General features: G+C 38.8%; 1 protein-coding gene across 1 annotated transcript in view; it reads right to left on the reverse strand.

The window, feature by feature from the left end:
- Positions 1 to 18,080, reverse strand: part of ATP9A (ATPase phospholipid transporting 9A) — a 96,459-nt gene that overhangs the window by 39,691 nt on the left and 38,688 nt on the right. Inside the window, exons 10-14 of the mRNA XM_007423740.4 lie at positions 12,103 to 12,179; positions 9,435 to 9,595; positions 7,492 to 7,634; positions 6,826 to 6,938; positions 1,229 to 1,438 (exon numbers count right to left, since the gene is read on the reverse strand). Of these exons, the coding sequence (XP_007423802.1) occupies positions 1,229 to 1,438; positions 6,826 to 6,938; positions 7,492 to 7,634; positions 9,435 to 9,595; positions 12,103 to 12,179 (704 nt within the window). The remainder of the gene's footprint in view (positions 1 to 1,228; positions 1,439 to 6,825; positions 6,939 to 7,491; positions 7,635 to 9,434; positions 9,596 to 12,102; positions 12,180 to 18,080) is intronic.

Here is an 18,080-nt window from a genome sequence, read left to right on the forward strand (position 1 = left end):
GGCCATTCATCCCGGAAGCTCATCACGGCTTCACTGTTGAAAGCCTACACCAGTACATAAGATAGTAATCTTGCTCTAGCCCAGTGTTCCTCAACTTTGACCGCTTGAAGATGCGGTCTGGGGAATTCTGGGAGTTGAAGTCCACACATCTTCAAGTGGCCAAGGTTGAGGAACCCTGCTCTAGCCCACCAATGATTGGCAAGCCTTCCTGTAACTTCCTAGCTCTTCAACGCTCCATCTTGCTCATGAACTCATGTGAATTTATTGGCAAACAAGGCTATTGATTAATGCTGCTTCAGACCTAAAGAGATATAAACACAACCCTTCTTTCTTGTTGCCCATACTTCAAAGTCTCATTTGGATGGCAGGATCCCCGCAAACAGCTGCTCGTAACGTAGTTGATCGACACATTTTTACACATCCAGGGAAGCAGTGAGGTGTTATCAGGGTTAAAGGCCAGCTGGTCACGTCTTCTCCTGGGCAAGCTATCTGATCAGATTCTACCTCTTACATTTCCCCTCGGTTACTGTAAGGCCTCACTCTGGCAGGATCACGGAGCCCTAGAGGCTGTAACTGATCTTCCTATAAAGATGTTTTCAGGAGTCTTAGCCCAGGAATGCACGCCGGAAACAAATGTAGGAAACCCTGCTTTGTGTTTCAGGAAATCAATGCTGTGCCAACTGGTAGAAATTATCCTTGCTGTTCAAAAAAGGGGGGGTGGGGAGAGGGACCTTCAAGGTGTTGTTCCAATTTCAACATAAGCTGGCCCTCCCGCCTTAACAATATTTTATTACTATAGAGTTTCAAAGGTAGATTTTAAAAGCCCATTTCACGAGTTTCCTACAGGGAATGGCTTAGCGACATCAAAATTCAGGCAAGCAACCCATTTTTTTTTTTTTTTAAAAGAAGGTAGCCAGCTGTTTAGGGGGTGAAGACAATGGGAAGGCTTATATTGCCAATATCTTTAAAGAAATTATATTCTCAGTCAAACTTTTATCATGAAAGATTTAACTTTTAATACAAAATTTGTTTGTAGGTTTTTGAGAAATCTTATTTAGATAAACTAATTACATTGCCATGGATAAATTCTCAGCACTAATGTCATATGAAATTTAACAGCTGTGCATATGTTATCCCTCAGAATACCATTAACTGTATTGGGGGGGGGAAAGGGGGCATATTAAGAAGTAATAAAAAGTCAGTAACATTCTTTTGAGGACTATTTTACCTCATCAGGACTAGCAGCTTGGTATACCCTGCAAGAATCTTCATAATGCTTCTCAGCTTCGGCCTGATCTGTCACACCATTTGATTCATAGACGGGAGTCACATTGTGGCAGAGCGCGACTGCTTTCACTGCCTCATGGACACGACTGCTCAGAGTTTTTCGTACTTTGGTAGCCAGGCTGGGTGCTTTTAAAGCAGGTGGTTCCTGGGACTGCGAGGAAGAGACGGGAAAAATGGATTAATTGCAATTAATATCCTGCAATTAATATCCTTCCTACAAGTCTGGCCATTCCGAAGATCAAATCTGATGATAAAAACAGATTGTAGGATAGAAAAAGTAACACAGAATTCACTGAAAGAACTGACTTATTTGCTTAGCCCATGAAGGCCACTGGAATTTCCAGCATTAGATTTTCTCAAGATGTGCATGTTCTTATGGGAGAAATGAATTTATGGCACAAACCATTTAAAAGTAAGCAGTTACAAAATTAGGACCACTTACATGTGTTGGTGGCATACATGTTCCCACTGAAGCCAGTAAGATTTAAATATGCACAGTTTTGCTTTGTTTTTTAATTTTGCAGTCTAACTTTTAGGCAAAATGTTTAATATTCTAAGGAGAGGAACACAGTCTACACCAGTAATGTTTTTTTTAAAGCAGACTTAGAAATATGATTGCAGTCATTTTAACAACTGTGCATGGTGGGCCACTTCTCAGCACATGGAATAAATTCATTATTCAGTGAAGGTTTAACTTCATAGCAGCATTCACTTTTAAAATTAAATGTTCAAGAGACAAATGCCCGCTCAGAATATTCTGCATCTGGAAGAATCTTTCAGCAAGAACATTCTCTCTCCCTCAGCACTGCTCTCACCTGAATTGAGAGGTGGGGAGATTCTGTGAATTCTCAGATGTCAGCTTCAAGAATCAAAATTACAAATAAGTAACCTGTCCTCCTTCATTGTGGCCTCTGTGAATTGCTTTATCTCCAGAAGAGAAAGTTTATGAAACCAAAGAAAGCAACATGGCCATGGCAAATGCAGCATTTCTTCTCGACTAAAATCTAATCTGTAATATTTATGGTCCAGGGAAGGTTAGAGCCTAAATGGAAGTGAAAATACTACTGATGGTACAGCATAACTGCAGTATAAAAATATGCATCCCAGAGTTCTCACTCAAAATGACCAGACTCAAATTAACCTACTTTAGACACATTATGCCAAGATCCAGCTCTCTGGAGAAGGCTGTAATGCTGGGAAAGGTGGAAGGAAAGAGAAGAAGAGGATGACCAACAGCAAGGTGGATGGACTCAGTTACAGTGGTGACTGTATCCCAGCATTGTTGGAAGACCAGGATAGGGATAGATCGTCATGGAGAAAATCCATCTATGTGGTCACTAGGAGTCAAAAATGACTTGATGGCACATAATCAATTAAATCTATAGATAGGAGTCAACAGTAGGGAAACACAAATCATGGGCATTCTAGAGGGAATCTGGTTATGATATTCACTATAGGGAGTATCTTTACATCTGCAGTGATGGACAACTAGTTTAGGAAATAGAAGCTAAGATGGTTTCAAACTGGGTATCATCATGGTCTTGCTAGAACAGGTGTTGGGGATAGCCACAAGATGGGTTTCTTCAACCCTGGACATTTGTCCAAAAACATATGGGAAGATCACCTCAGAACTCAGGGCAGTAGAAAGTTTATCACTTCAGAGAAAAGCACTGGGCCCTGGATTCAGTGGAGTGTCTTCCAGAATTTGTGATGCGTTCTCTTGGCCAAAGGCTTAAACTTTTGAACTCTGCCCAGTGTATTACTTATTTTCTCACTGAAGAATCTCTCCTCTTCAAAAGTGAGAGCCTCAGTTTTGGCCTTGGCTTCCCGATTCAGGATCTAAGCCAGGTATACTTTCAAAATGTCACTGCTGCAGTCGCAGTCTTTTCTTTGTATTAATTTATTATTGTTTAACCATGCTGGAGGGCTTGGCCAAAAAGACACGAGCCACTTCCTTCTTGTAAGGAAGTGATGCTGATTAGCATCATGTAAGGAATGAAGTGATGCTGTCATGGAAGGTCTACATGGCTAAAAAATCAATACATCATAAGTCTGTATAATTCTGACTAAGTGGATCCTCTATGCAATACAGTAAAGTAGGAATCTAAGTTAAACTAGTATTCTCTTTGATAAGGTCAATCCATCTTGGGATCTATCTATACAGGAAAGTATCTACAGATGTACTACCAGACAAACTGAGATCTTCATTGGTGATGATGGAAGGCAGCTGGAAGCCCAGACACAGTATAGCTCCTTGTCAGTGCCTGTCTCCAGATTACTGAAGGCAACCAAGGGTGGTGTATATCTTGTAGGGATTGGGTCCTGAAGAAGTAATGCCTTGGAAGTTCCCAACCCACCATTCTTAGGTGAAGACATGACGGAAGCAGAACATTATGGTGAGCAGAAGCATAAGAGGCAGCTTCCAAAATACTCTCTAACAGTCAGTGGTCATACTTGGGTTGTGGGGAGGTTTCTGCCGCAGCTACACAATCCTGGAAACAGACATGATTGCTTTAATGAGTCATCATCAAGTGCTGCATCAATGTGTGTTCTGAAGCACCTCCTCCAAATTAAATCCAAAGTGTTGCAGGGAATCAGCCAGGACTGAGGTCTCTGGTAACTGCATCATTTTCAATTGGTACAGAAGGGAGAAGGTGGAGGAGGGAACACATTAATCCATCTTGGATGCTGCTTTCCACTGAAAAAAGATAATTACCAACTCAGGTAGAAAACGTGCCCTCACTTGCCTTAAGTAATCTGAAGATCATACAGAGTAGCAATAGCAGCCATAACTGGTAAAGGAAAGACTAGGTATGGGCAAAAGGTCCAATGTCCAAAACACATTAGTTTCTATTGTCTTCATACAGGGAGTCCCAGGACTGAGAAGGCAAATATCTGGGTCAGGATTTGTATAACGTTTATCTATCCTGGAATGGCAAACAACTTCCGATTCCACTGAAAATGTGGAACTGGGGAAAGGGCTTGTGAATTTGGTGACTGGATCAGAAATGATCTGATAGAAATCCGTGGGTGAGACAGGACAGTTAGGGATCCATAAGTAATCTTGCTGTCTATGATCTAGTTTCTTACATGGGGAATTTCTGATGAGGGTAAATTGTCCACTCCAATACCAAAGATCCTCCCTGTGGGATAATATTATAATGCAGGAAGCAAAAGAGTTGGCGATATTATAGCACTGCAGTGAAGAAATCTCCAGGAGAGGTAGAAAATAAAAACAATATTTCTCCCAAACAACTCCTTGTGAAATTACTGTTACGTGGTACGGAAAAATGAGATACGGTGGGAGCTCTCATCAAAAGTTTCTCTCAGCTAAAGAACATTCTAAGGAACAGACCCTGTAATTCATAGAAACCTAGATCAACCAAGTACCCCCAAGTACATACTTACAGTAAGTTGGGAATTTGTTATCAATAGCAGAATTAAGGTCATTGTCATGTCCAATTAATTTCAGCAATTTAAATTTAGAGGTGGGGGAAAAGCTTTTCCTTGTCCCTAATTTTACAGAACAGAGCATCAGCTTTTATCAGTGTACATCGCCAAGACATGTTCCCAATCTATCTGTTGCATGCCTTAGTTTAGACCAAGAAAGAAACCAGGGCAACTGTACAGGAGTGTTCTTTGTTGATTAGGAAAGGACATATTAGTTTTGGTTGGTAACATTTAGCCCCATCAAAACATAAATTTAAGGGGAAAAACTCAGCAAAAGATGCTTAATGAAATGTATAGGATATGATATTCATAAACAGAAAAGAAGAAACAGATGGGCAGTTATGGAGGTAGAAAGTTGATTGTTTAATTTTTATTACTATTTTCAGAATCTGCATCAAACCTTCCAGGTAATTTCACAATTACTAAATTATGCTGGTCACAGGGGAATATATAACCATTGAGTTTCCTGTTCTGTTAACCTCTTATGTCAAGAGGACAAAAGTTTCACTTCCAGGTCAAAGGGCATAGCATGGTACCAATAATTAGAGCAATGAATCAGAACTACAGTTTAAATGAATCATGGTCAGCAAATGCTTCCAATTACCAGAGACTCTAACCTTTCAATTACATTTAAGCTTGCACTCATTGAAAAATTCCCTTACCACAGTTAGCTGCTTCTTTCATCTTATTAAATGAAACTATATTAATTAAAGTTGAGTTTGGGTACAGGTTGGAGCCAGGAAATAGAACAGTGATCTGCAGATTCACTTTTCCTGCTTCCAGTTAATTTGTGATGGGGACAAATTACCAAGGAGGCAGCCTATTTAAGGGTCCCTGATTGTGTATATAGAGCCTGGATAAATACCATTTACACACACACTCATTGGCAGGTTATACTGAGGTCAGCAACCATTTCAGGGGATTGCATGGGTAACCCCCCAGTGGCTGAAATCTCGTACGGTTACCAAATTTTGTAAGATGTTGGACATCTATTTTTGTTAGTTCAAGTTTGAGGTTTCTGAAGACGTTTCCTGGTATTCCTGCAGATGCTGCACTGCCAACCTCTGGGCTATGCTGAAGGCAAGTTCTGGGAGGAAGAGGGCAAGATATGATCCTGCTCCCCCCTTGAAGCAAATTTCTTATAAAATGTGAAGAGCTTCAGAATCTCCACATTAAAAAGTACAAGCTTTGCCTGTCCCCCAAGTGTACTTCTCATATTACTCTGATTTGTGGAAACCAGTGTTAAGCTAGTGTTATTTCCTTCCCCTCTTCTACATCCATCTAGAAACATGAGCTAAAATGTTTCTAGCCAGCAAAGAAAAATCTCCTGGTTCTATCTTTCTTGGAGCAGGGAATGAAGAACATGATGGTTTTTCAGACATTCAGCTAAAGACCTGGGTAAATTCCATTATTTCTCTAGTGCCTAATTTTTGTTATTACAAGGATACATGAAGCAGGGAGGAAACTTGCCTAACTGTTGAAGAGCCACTTTGGTCAAGGCATCAGACTAGAAACAGGGAGACTGTGAGGCACAAAGCCAGCTGCATGACCTTGGGCCAGTCTCTCTCTCTCAGCCCGAGGAAGCAGGCCATGGCAAACCACTTCCGAAAAACCTTGCCAAGAAAACTGCAGGGACGTGTCCAGGCAGTCGCCAGGAGTCAACAATGACTCAAAGGCACAAAACCAAACCAAACCAAAACCCCATTATAAGACGTGCAATCATTCCGATATTTTCCCCTCCTCAACAGTTTTTCCTGTGGAAATGAAAACTGAAGAAAGTAGAATGGGGAAAAATGTCAGGAATATTACAAATAAGGAAATTTTAGTCAATTTCAAAACAGTGTGCCATGTAGCACTGAATGCTGTGTTTAACGAAAAGTTGGTTCTTCAGAGTTTAGTTAGACAGTATATTCCAGGAGTGGGAGACCCATGGTCCTCTAGCTTGGATGGATTTATATTCCATCTTTCATACAGGAGCTCAAAGTGATGTATGCATCACTTCCTGAAGCTGGAACTATGGTTCAGGAACATCTATGAATCCAACCATTCCTTATCTCTGATATATTCTCATAATTTTGTTGATCTTACCTGTGTATATATGCTAAAAATATGGCTCTGAACTTCATCTATGGAGTCAAATCCATAAGCCATTGTTCCAAGATGGACACGTTTGAAAACCATCTCATTCTGTGTTAGAGTCCCTAGGAAAGGAATAAAATTACATATCATGGCTCAGAAAAGAGCAAATCAAATGCCAAGAACCATTTCCAAGTCTCTAACCCCAGGGCTGCATTAACCTGAAGACCACATGTGGCCATGAAAACCACCCCCAGAGATGTCACAATACTGTTACAGGATTGTAAGTTTTAAAATAAAAAAGACAGAAAAGTATTAAATACGCTGGAGGAAAGTAATCACATGAACAATTTTTAAAATGTTAATTAAATATAAATGGAATTAAATTTACTTTTTCTCCTTCATCCAGCCACTACTTTTTAAAGTGCAGTGCCCAGCATACCATTCAAGGGTGAAAGGTGGGCTTTGGGCCAGAAAATATTATTTTATTTATTTATATTTCGAATTTAGACACCACCCATCTCACAAGGAAGTGACTCTGTACTTGTCACGTATCTCTTATCCACTTCGTACATTCATAAAAATGCACCAAGATTTAACAATGATCTTTACCAATACAACAACAACAAAAAATTGCAGCAGATTCTATGTCTTGCAAAAAACTATATATGAAAATACCTGTCTTATCAGTAAGCAAATAGGATATTCTTCCTAGCTGCTCTGGGATTGTGCTAGATCGGACTACTGTGCCAGGAATTTTAGAATCCCTCCGGATCATCCAGCTGTAGACAATTTTTCCCATATCAAGATTCACCCGTAAACTACATGAAAGGAAGAGAGGATGGTGGGGGGGAGCAACAGTAGGTTATTAGGAATTTATTCAAAAACATGCCTTAAATAGTGGTGTGAAGCAATATTTGAAGAGGTTTGGTCCCCTGCAGCCTACCCCAACTTGGTTCCATCTAGATGAGTGGGATTGCAACTCTCATTGGATGACACAGGGATAAAAAATAGATGAGGGATGAACCACCTGCTGCTTTCCATACGGGTTCTACAGGAACACATTCTCACTTTTCTAAAGCCACAGAGTGGAACAGGTGTGAGCAGAGTTCTTCCAGATGACGTTTGTGCCCCAGTACAGGGATCATACCAAATAAAAATTGCTACAAGGTAAGATGTGGCTTGAAGCAGTCATTTGAACTCTGGCCATTACTAACAAACAATATAATAGGGACTATGGGGTAATCCAATGCAAAATTCATAGTTAAGCTACATGATATATGGGAGATCCATAAACTAGATCTCTAGCTGTTTTCAAACATAATGCCTAGCAGGTTTTAACTATGGTTTGCTGAATAAGCCATAGTACTCTGGTTCACACATTGTACTAAGTTCAAAATAAACCACATTATCGTAGGCATCCACAGGAAGGCAGAAGGGAAGGTGAGTGACAACACATCTATTGATATCACTATGCAAACTCTGCCACATTGTCACACAAGTATAAAAGGACAGAGCTTGTATCATGACATTTTTTTGTAATTTGGTGTCAGAATGCTTAGGAATGGATGGCTATGCACATTATGGCTTAGTGTGATGCATGGATTCAACCCCTGTTTAAAAAAAAAAAAAAGAGTTCAATGTAGGAAGGAGTTTTAATTTAGAGTCCTCCACACAGAGAGCTGTAATTTGTTCTCTATGTTTAATGTTTAAACTTCCTGCATTTAAAATACTCCTTGTATGTATGACATACATCAAGCCAAAAGTTCTAAGTGAATTTCTTAAATATAAGGAATATTTTCAAAGTGATAATTCCCCAAACTGGAGCTGGGAAATCAATGTACTCCAAATGCTGATGAACTATACCACTCAACCGAGCTAGTTAGCATAGGCCATGATAAGAATGTGGGGAGTGCTAGCTGTGTAACATCCAGAGGGCCCCAAATTTCTCATTCCTTCTTTTAATATTCACAACTCTACCTTTAGGCCTTTTTCAGGCAACAAACTATAGTTTATTTAGATGAATATATACATGAATGAGTCAGTTCTTGCAATGCTGCCCCCTCCACTCTGCATGCACATGAGGGAAATACTGTTCACTTGTTATGGCACACAGATTTGGGAAACTGTGATTTATTTAAAGCACAGGATCTGGCTTGCTGCTAATGAAGAATGAAAGGCAGACACTGCCCACTCTCATCCTCTAAGTGGATAAGCCTGAGTCTCAACTCGCCCATTCATGTAAACTTGGCCATGGTCTGAAACAGCAGAACCCATCAACAAGTACATCATGTAGGAACTTCCAGCATGCTTGTTTTAGTCTTCAAGGAAGCAGTTTTCATTTGAAAACAACAAGGGTGGTGATGTAATAAACAAGTAGGCTTACAATAAGGATGCGAACGATATCAGTTATTTATGGTATCAACAGAGGTGAATATGTGTAGCTCAGGGTTGAACTGTGGAGTCCTTGGGGGTTCTCTGAGCTTGGTTCATTTCTTGCAAACATTTCACTACCCGGTTAGGTAACATATTTATGGTATGTTTGACTAAGACTCAAATGAAAAAGAACATCACCAAAAATATGGCACTATCTTAAAGGAGAACAACAAACACATTTATACCTGATAGGAATTATATTTGAGAACAGAAGAAGAAATCTGATGATCTGAAGGTACCAGCGGCCAGCAAAGTGTTGAAGGGAGACCATGACAAGGGAGACCACCACCAAGGCCCCAAAGAGTATCTTGGTGAGGCAGTTGACTTCCAAGTCAAAGAGACCAATCTTAAAAAAAGAAAGAAAACGACTGCTTGCATTAACAATTATTGCAATCTCAGAGCAGCTGTCAAACTAAAATATCATACACTACTCCAGATTATTTTTTTTTAAAAAGGTATAGCACATCTTTCTGCAGTCTTGTGTATTCCATGTGGTTCTGATTTCAAAAACAGGCCAGTTGGGATCTGCAGGCATTGACTTCCAATAGGGGATAGGAAGGGACTTAGAGGGTTGAACCTCTAAGATTTCTTCAAACTTTACATACTATGATTCTAGTCGGGACAGCATCATACAAGGTAAGATTGATCCAGATTATCACGATTCTCTAATTCCTGTCCTCAACAAGCACTGCATTTCCAATATGTTAACCCCTAAATCCAGGTTAAGAAAACACAGTTGCTCAAACACAAGCTATGCTCAAACAAAATCATAACAGAGACATAAGCATGCTTGGTTCATGCTTAGATAATGGTTGGGTTTCCCACAATACACTTGAACCACTGTAGTGAGTATAGAGGATGGCCTTGAAGAACAGAGGAAAGATTCAGACCCACAAGATTCTATAACTATTCTAATAAAAGTAGCTTTAAGTGTGCATTGTCTGTTTCATAGTCCGTTCCACCTTACAGGGCTGACAACTACCCAAACCCATTTCAGCATAGTCTAGCATGTTGTGAAAATCCAGCAGATGTGTAGTAGGTAACAGGTAGGATAAACTATATGGAAGGAGGAATAAAAGTCACCTGTCTGTATGAGTTCAGTCTCTAACCAAGTTTAAAATCCACATTGTATGTGCGTACAGCAAAAATAAAAGACAATCCTCCATATTAAATTAAGTGTGAGAGCTATTTAAAATAGATTGATTGATTGATTGATCAATTGATTATATGCCATCAAGTCAGTGTCAGTTTTTAGTGACTACTTAGATAGACCTTCAAATTATCATATTTTGGACACTTATGTGAAGACCCAGCTCCCTTGAGAAATCTATAATGCGGGGAAAGGTGGAAGGAATAATAATAAGAAAATGACCAGCAGCAAAGTGGATGGACTCAGTTACAGTGGTGATGAGGGCTATTCCCTGATATAAGTGCCTGATTGCTTTAGCTAGGCAGCTTGGATGACCTTTACATTTTGGATGACCCTGCTAGGAATTTATACTCTTAGCATACACTCCTGGTATTCTTTGCTCATTCCTCCTAGGGACACACTCCCACCACAGTGAAGCAGCATGACAGGATTTGAGATGGCTAAAGATCAGGGACCAAATAATCTTCATTAGTCGCACACCGGAATTATCCACTTAGCTCATTATTATTGTTTATACCAGAGGCAAGAAACTGCTTCACGGGCTAAATAAATAGTTGATGAGCCCATGATATGATGACATCTCTTGGGATGGGGGGCAAAACTGAGACTTTGGCAGATAATATGGGCTTGAGGTCTATCCCTAAGTTTTCTGTTAAACCTACTGGAGCATTATAATATTCATTTTTGTTTCATTTCCCATAAAAAATGAATAGGGAAAAGTGCTGCTGTTGTTTGCAGCTAAATTTAGGAGAGATGATCACAAGAACTTTGGGGATCATAGAAAAGAGGCTTCAGCATCACTGATACCACTCTCCAGGCTTTCAAAGAGGTACTTTCCCCAGGTCATATAAAGCCCTTCATGGAACAGAGCCAGGATATTTCAGGAACTGCCTTTCTCTAATTGTCCCTACTTGGCCCGTCAGGTTTGCCAGGAGGTGTGTGCTCTGGCTTCCATCTATTAAGAAGTGTCATTTGGTGGGACCCAGTGTGCCTTTTCTGTTACTGTGCCTGCCCCTTGGAACACCATTCCCCCCTGAGATTAGGTTGGCCCTGACCCTCCTGGTCCTTTGGAAGGCCCTTAAATCCTGGCTGATCTTCCAAGCATGGGGTCAGGAGATCAGGTGAGCTGTGAGTTGTTGTTGATGATGATGATGGTTATTCTGGGCTACCATTCTTCTTTATTTTTGTGGTGCACTATTATTTCTGACTACATTGATGTTTTTTACCTGTGTACATCAGACTCATTTAAAGATAACAAGACTTTGATTATCAGCAGTAAAGCAGAGGTAGTCTTTAGTACAGAGATGTTAGAGGGAAACAGGAATGAGTTTTTAGTTGTAACTTTTTATAAAGTTTATATTTGTAATACTATACTGTACTCGAATTTTTTCTTTTTACTTTGATAAGCTGTCCTTTGACTGTAATAAATAAACTAAGCTAAACCCTTCTCCCTGACACTGTTTTCTGTGTGCAGACACATAGTTGATATTGATATGAATGTCCAAGAAGCTAGTTTCTATAATCCTCCTGTGGGAACTGGTTGACATGAAGCCACTGTCTGAGCAGCACCAACTCATACATTACATTTTTCATCTAAGATGTTTTATATGCACACCTGAGTGACTCATGTGAAATGTGTGACAGATATGATCAGGCATCTAAAATGGGCCATATGAAAGAGATGAGGAAATCACTTCCCTTACCTTACTCCGTGGATTTGATGTGTTCATGACACTGCGCAACTCCTGCCCTGTATAGAGAACAACTCCCACAACTGTTCCTGAGGATGGAAGGAGGAATACCATTCATACACTATATTAATGTAAGCCATTATATGCTTACTGGTCTTACATATATAATGCACTAGAACAGCCTGCCAGGATAGAGCTGGATTCTTTCTCACTGGAGGCTTCAAATGGTGCTGATGGCCACTTGTTAGGGATGGTTCAGCGGAGTCCTGCACACTGAACAAATAGTTGAGCTAGGTCACCAGCTCATACATTCTATGACCATGCAGGCACACGTCAGTGGAGTATACTGTATTTTTTTCCAATAATTGTATTAAGATTTTAAAAAGAATAAAAGATAACATAAAGTAAAAGAAAAAAGAAAAGAAAGAATACAAAAAAACTCCACCATCATCGTAACAAGTAATAAACAATTTCATAATTTCTTCATCCCTCTTAATTAAGAAATATAAAATTCTTCATCCCATAACCCATAAGTAACATCTTCTCCTTATCCAGTTGATGTGATGGAAGACTTGAGCGAGGAGGTCCAAGGTCATAGGGAGAGGAAACTCAAGCATCTCCTCAGCCCGCAGCCTGAGCATGTGAAAACTAAGAGGATGAGACTGGCACCACCCTAAGGAATTCAGAGTGTTTAGTTGCTGTCATTGGGGGGTTAGAGTAAGTCTGTCTAGTAGGTGCAAGCTAATAGAGTAACTGAACTGTTCCTGCATTGTCTCGCTGAGTTTCTTGGGCTGAACCTGACAATTGTCAGCAAAAAGTCCAAATTGAGCTCTAAAATATTAAAACTAATTAACAAATATAAAACTCAACTTTCTACACCTCGATTCTTAACTATTAGCAAAAGCCCATTTAACAGGCATAAAAAGTATAAGCAAACCAAACCTAAAGTTTAATGTAACAAAAAGAGAGAGTTTCTCCTTCAAAAAAGCAACAAACTCCAACAACCCATTCGAAATGCCAACCATTCCAAAGATAACCACCCCAAATAACAACCTATCCCATTCACATAAACATTCCATATCTCAACTCTAAACTATTCACAAATATAAAGTAATTCCAGCATCCTCATACCAAAAAAAAAGACTAAAATTTAACCTAACAAAAAGAGCTAATTGCTCCTACCAAAAAACAAAACAAAACACACACACAATTAGATACTAAGCATTTAGATACTAAACGATTAGGATACAGAAAATAGCTATAAAATAAAGAGTTTAAGCACCAAATAAGCAAATCTAGTGTACCACATTTTTCCAGTCAAAATAACAGTAAATCCAAAAAGAACCATTCACAGTAACAACATGCCCATTTTAAACCTGGTCAAATAAGCCGATTTTATATTCCATTTTTTAATGTAGAACAATCTTTTTCTGTAATAGTTGTTAATTCTTATTACAAATTTCTTCCATTCTTTAAGCAGTCTCTTTCATAAATCCAACTAAAAAGAATTATTCCCATTACTCTCTGGGATTGTCTTTTTTATTTCCTTCTTAATTTTTAAAACCTCGTACAGTTTTCTCTTTGATTCTGATGGCAGATTCTCATCCAAAGTTTCATTCATATTATTCTCAAATGGAATTTGGTGTATATCTTGTTCTATAACATCTTGTTCTGAAGGCAGACTGTTCCCAAAAAGGCACGACATAGCTACCACAATTGATTCAAAGTCTCGACGCAGTACTTGGTGGAGTTCCTCGAAGATATTTCTAAACGCCATGATAATTTATTTCCCACAAACATGCATTTATTCTTTAAAAATAATTTCAAAGTCTTAATATTCAGAGTTCAACATTTTATGAGCCTTTAATCTTTTTAAAACTTTCTGTAGCCAAAACCTTGTCTTGCTTTTTGCTATTTTAAATTCTTAAAAGTTATAAAAAATAAATCTTCATTTTCTTCTATTAAGGTTTGAAGGCACTCACTCACTGGGTGTTTTCAGCCTTGTCCCTTTGAAGGTGTCTAACTTCATTAAAGCCATTAATAAGCAATTTCTAAAGGTAGTTAGCAAGGGAAATGCACGAACTCAGTGTCCTTTGAAAGGCTCCGTTTGCAGCTAGAGCAAATATTAATTCCTCTGTCTCCAGGTTCCCCCTCCTCCACCACCAGAGATCACTGTCCTGAGGTCTCTTCATGAGGAAAAGGAACAACCATAAGAAGAAACAGCTTGGGCAATCTCATGTCTCTCTCTTTTATCCAGAGAGGATCAAAAGAGCTGATTTGCTAACTGGCTCCTTAAAAAAGTCCGCAAACGTCTGCTCCGCTTTTTCATAGAGCCATCTTTAGTTGGCTGTCTTCCCCAGAAGTCCCTTGAGGATGATCTGGAGTATACTGTATGTCACTAACACTTAAGCTGTGTTTTTCCCTTTGCAAGTTCAACTGTGCTGGCTAATCTTTTTGGCAAAAATACCATAATGCCAAAGTAATGTTATTCTAGACTGTGATATATAGTAGATGTGTGCTTTGGTCTTCAGGCTAATATCCTTCAACTTGAAACCTTCCAGATATGCTGGACTGCAATGCCAATCATTCCTAGCCAACATTGATTATGATGCCTGGGGCTGATGGAAAGTGGAGTCTAAAATATTACTTGAGTATGCTAGGTTGGACAAATAGTCTAGATGGTTAGCAAAGCTCCAATACAACACAAAACTGCCAACCAACATACCTAGGAAAACAATTTCCACTGTAATTGATTTATTCATGAGCTTTAATTAATGTATAATCAGGTCTTAACCAATATAATTTACATGCATAGGCACAATACTTTGAGAATGCTGATGGAGTTCAAAGACTAAACAATAAAACAAACAACATGTTGTTAAAATCAGCAGAGCAATCTTTTTTTGGGCTGAACAGTCATACTTAGAGATCAGGACAAGGAAAGTGTTAGGGCCAAGACAAAGATGCACAGCTAAGATCAAAACTAAATGAGATGTGATTTTAATTTAAAATGAATATAATTAAGAACAGGTAGCATGATTACCCCCAATGATTCTAATGATGTTTACCTTCTCTTGAATTAAACATTATAATTCAGTGGCACCTTTTCCTCTGAAAACCTTTGGGGGGAATTTAAGAATTTTTACTCCAGTAAGTTATGTCAGTCAGTCCTTTATTTCAGGCAATGACCAGTATCCCATTTAGAAAAGCATAAAGGATAGAATATACCAGGGAAAAGAAAACAGCATATTATAAAAGAAAATTTGGTAAAAATAAAATAACAACAAAATAATCAGCCATGTCTAAATGTTCAATGTAATTGATGGCAACAAATTTTACAGATAATAAAACAAAATTTGGTCACATTCAAAGAAACTTAATTACACTGGTCAACTAATAACTATTGTACATAAAATAAATCTGTACATCTTTGAAATTTAGTTAATAAAGGGTTTATAAAACATAACCATGCATCTTCATGGAATGAACAATAAAGCAATACATGTGTTGTATCTTCTACCACCCCTTCACCACAAGGACAAAGTCTAGAAGAATACAGAATTTTCTTAAACTTTCCATCAAGTACAGTTCTCAGGAGCGCATTAAAACAGCTAAAGTTTAATGCTCTTCTAAAATTAGGAATAGTTATCTGATTTAGATAACTTGCTGGTCTAGCATAAGGAGATTGGCTACTCAAAAACACATTTCTAGGAAGAGCCGACAAATCTAATTGTCTTTCTATATCCAACACATAATATTTCAAATTATCCATCACCTTTTTGTGACCCATTATCAGTAATGCATCCCGTGAGGGGCCCTAATTCTGTAATTTTTGGTGAATAGATCTCCTCAAGGTGATTCAAGATTATCCACAAGAATTAGGGGTCCCCAGCACCCAGGGATGAACAACTTTAACCAGTGTAAAAATATACACAGCCATATTCTGGTCTCCACTCTAATCACACCTGCCCCACAGCAAAGGACTATGTCACGCATGCTTCACACTACTTAAAAAACAGACCTTAAAAAATTAGCTTATACTCTGTCAAGAAGCTATATATTCCTAGATGTGGCCAAATAAAAGCTGTGTGCAAACTTTTGCTGAGAAAATTTAAGGGCAACTATAAGCAGTGCCCCTCTGGAATAAAGGAAAGATTGCAGGACTGTGGGCAATTTGGGGGCATTTTGAACAGTATAATCTCAATGGGCACTGGGCTTACCAGAGGAGTGAAATATTCTCCTGAAATATTTAAAGATTTTAACTTGCTCAATCACATGTTCATTCAGCTGCCAAACCTGTTTGTCTTGGGCGTTTAGCAAACAGCAGGATCTTAGTTTTAGAATAATTTGTCTCCAGTGCTTCATCTTGACAGTATCCAGCTAAAGTGCACAGAACTCATTTTAAAGGAAGTGTTGTATAAAATAGCAGTACTGCCTCATCCATGTACAAAAGTACTGCAGTGTGTTTTGGAGGGTGGTATGCAAGGTGTTTAACCTAATCACCACAGAATTAATACACATATTAAACAGCAAAGATGACAGGATACAGGTCTGCCTACCTACTCTGTGGACAGGGATTTATCGGGGGTATTGTCCCTCTGTACCGCAACAAAATTTTGATCTAGAATTTTCCTACAGTTTACTCATCAACAGGAGCAAGGGTCTATTTACAGTGGAATGTTTAAGTTTGCACCACATCTTTGGCGATATAATCAAATGCAAATGTAAAATCAATGAAGGCAGCATATAGTGAAGATCCAGTTTTAGCAGTGTATTTTTCCATTAAATGCTGTAAAATTAGACAATTATCTATGATTGAATGCCTGGCTCTAAAATCTGCCTGCTTACTGGCTTTTATATATATTCTAACTCAATCTGCAAGTTTGGTTATAATAAAGATGTTTAGGATAAATCTTACTAATTACATTTAAAAGATTTATTGGATGATAACTGGCAAGTAAATCATGATTGCTTTTCTTTTATATGAGGACTATGATAGCTAAGCTCCACTCCCTTGGAATCTGTGCAATTTGGTCTATAAACGTGAACAGGGATACTAACATCGGGATTCCAGATTACCACTAATAATAATGGTTAGACCATTGCCTGGGCCTTAATAAGTTAGGAAACTTAGGTGGCCCAGAACATTTTATTTTATTTGAAACAATGACTGGATATTAGCATGCATATAATGAAAAAGATTAGAAAGCTGCTAATATGAAAATATTCTAATTATTCGCTAATCTTGGAGACTGTCCTGCCATAAACTCTATTTATGCAACTTCTGGCATCCCTGAAGGTGATGGGTGATTGGGTGGAATCCTTGGTGCTCTCTGACCTTGGTTGTTTGCTTGCAATCATTTCATTACCCAACTAGGTAACATCATTAATGCGGACTCCATAGTTCAGCCCTGAGCTACATATATTCTCTTCTATTGGACACCTAAGTGGAGTTCAGCTCAGGAGCACACATGAACCCATCATCATCATCATCATCATCATCATCATCATCATCCACTCACTAACCACCCAACTTAGGAAGAAGAGTCAACTTAATGATCTACGTCAGTGAACGTGACCATCGGCGGACTGAAGAGGGTGTCAGTCAGGCCTATAATCATGACCACTTTAAATCACACTAAAAGTAGACAGGAGAGAGCTGCATTTACTGAAGCTCACGCATGGGAGTGACTTTATCTATCCATTCCTCTTTCAAGGACGCTCGAAGAGTCACAGATGAAACATCTACAATTTCAGCACAGATTGGGAAGAAAATAGCATGCATACCCTGTAGTAATCCAATCCAAAAATCATATATGGAAGTTAGCATTCCCCAACATGTTGTCTTCAAATGTGTTGGAATGGCAGTTCTCAGAAATCACAGCTGATTGTTAGGCTGGCTGAGAATTTTGATAACTGCAGGGGCAACACATTCCAGAGTGCCAGGTTTGAGGGAAGCTTCAACAAAGAACATAGGCAACGCTTGGCAT

The sequence above is a fragment of the Python bivittatus genome, unplaced genomic scaffold (genome assembly GCF_059951505.1).
Source record: "Python bivittatus isolate LINGU-HERP-01145 unplaced genomic scaffold, Pbiv_v1 ctg000700_np1212, whole genome shotgun sequence".
Classification (NCBI taxonomy): domain Eukaryota; kingdom Metazoa; phylum Chordata; class Lepidosauria; order Squamata; family Pythonidae; genus Python; species Python bivittatus.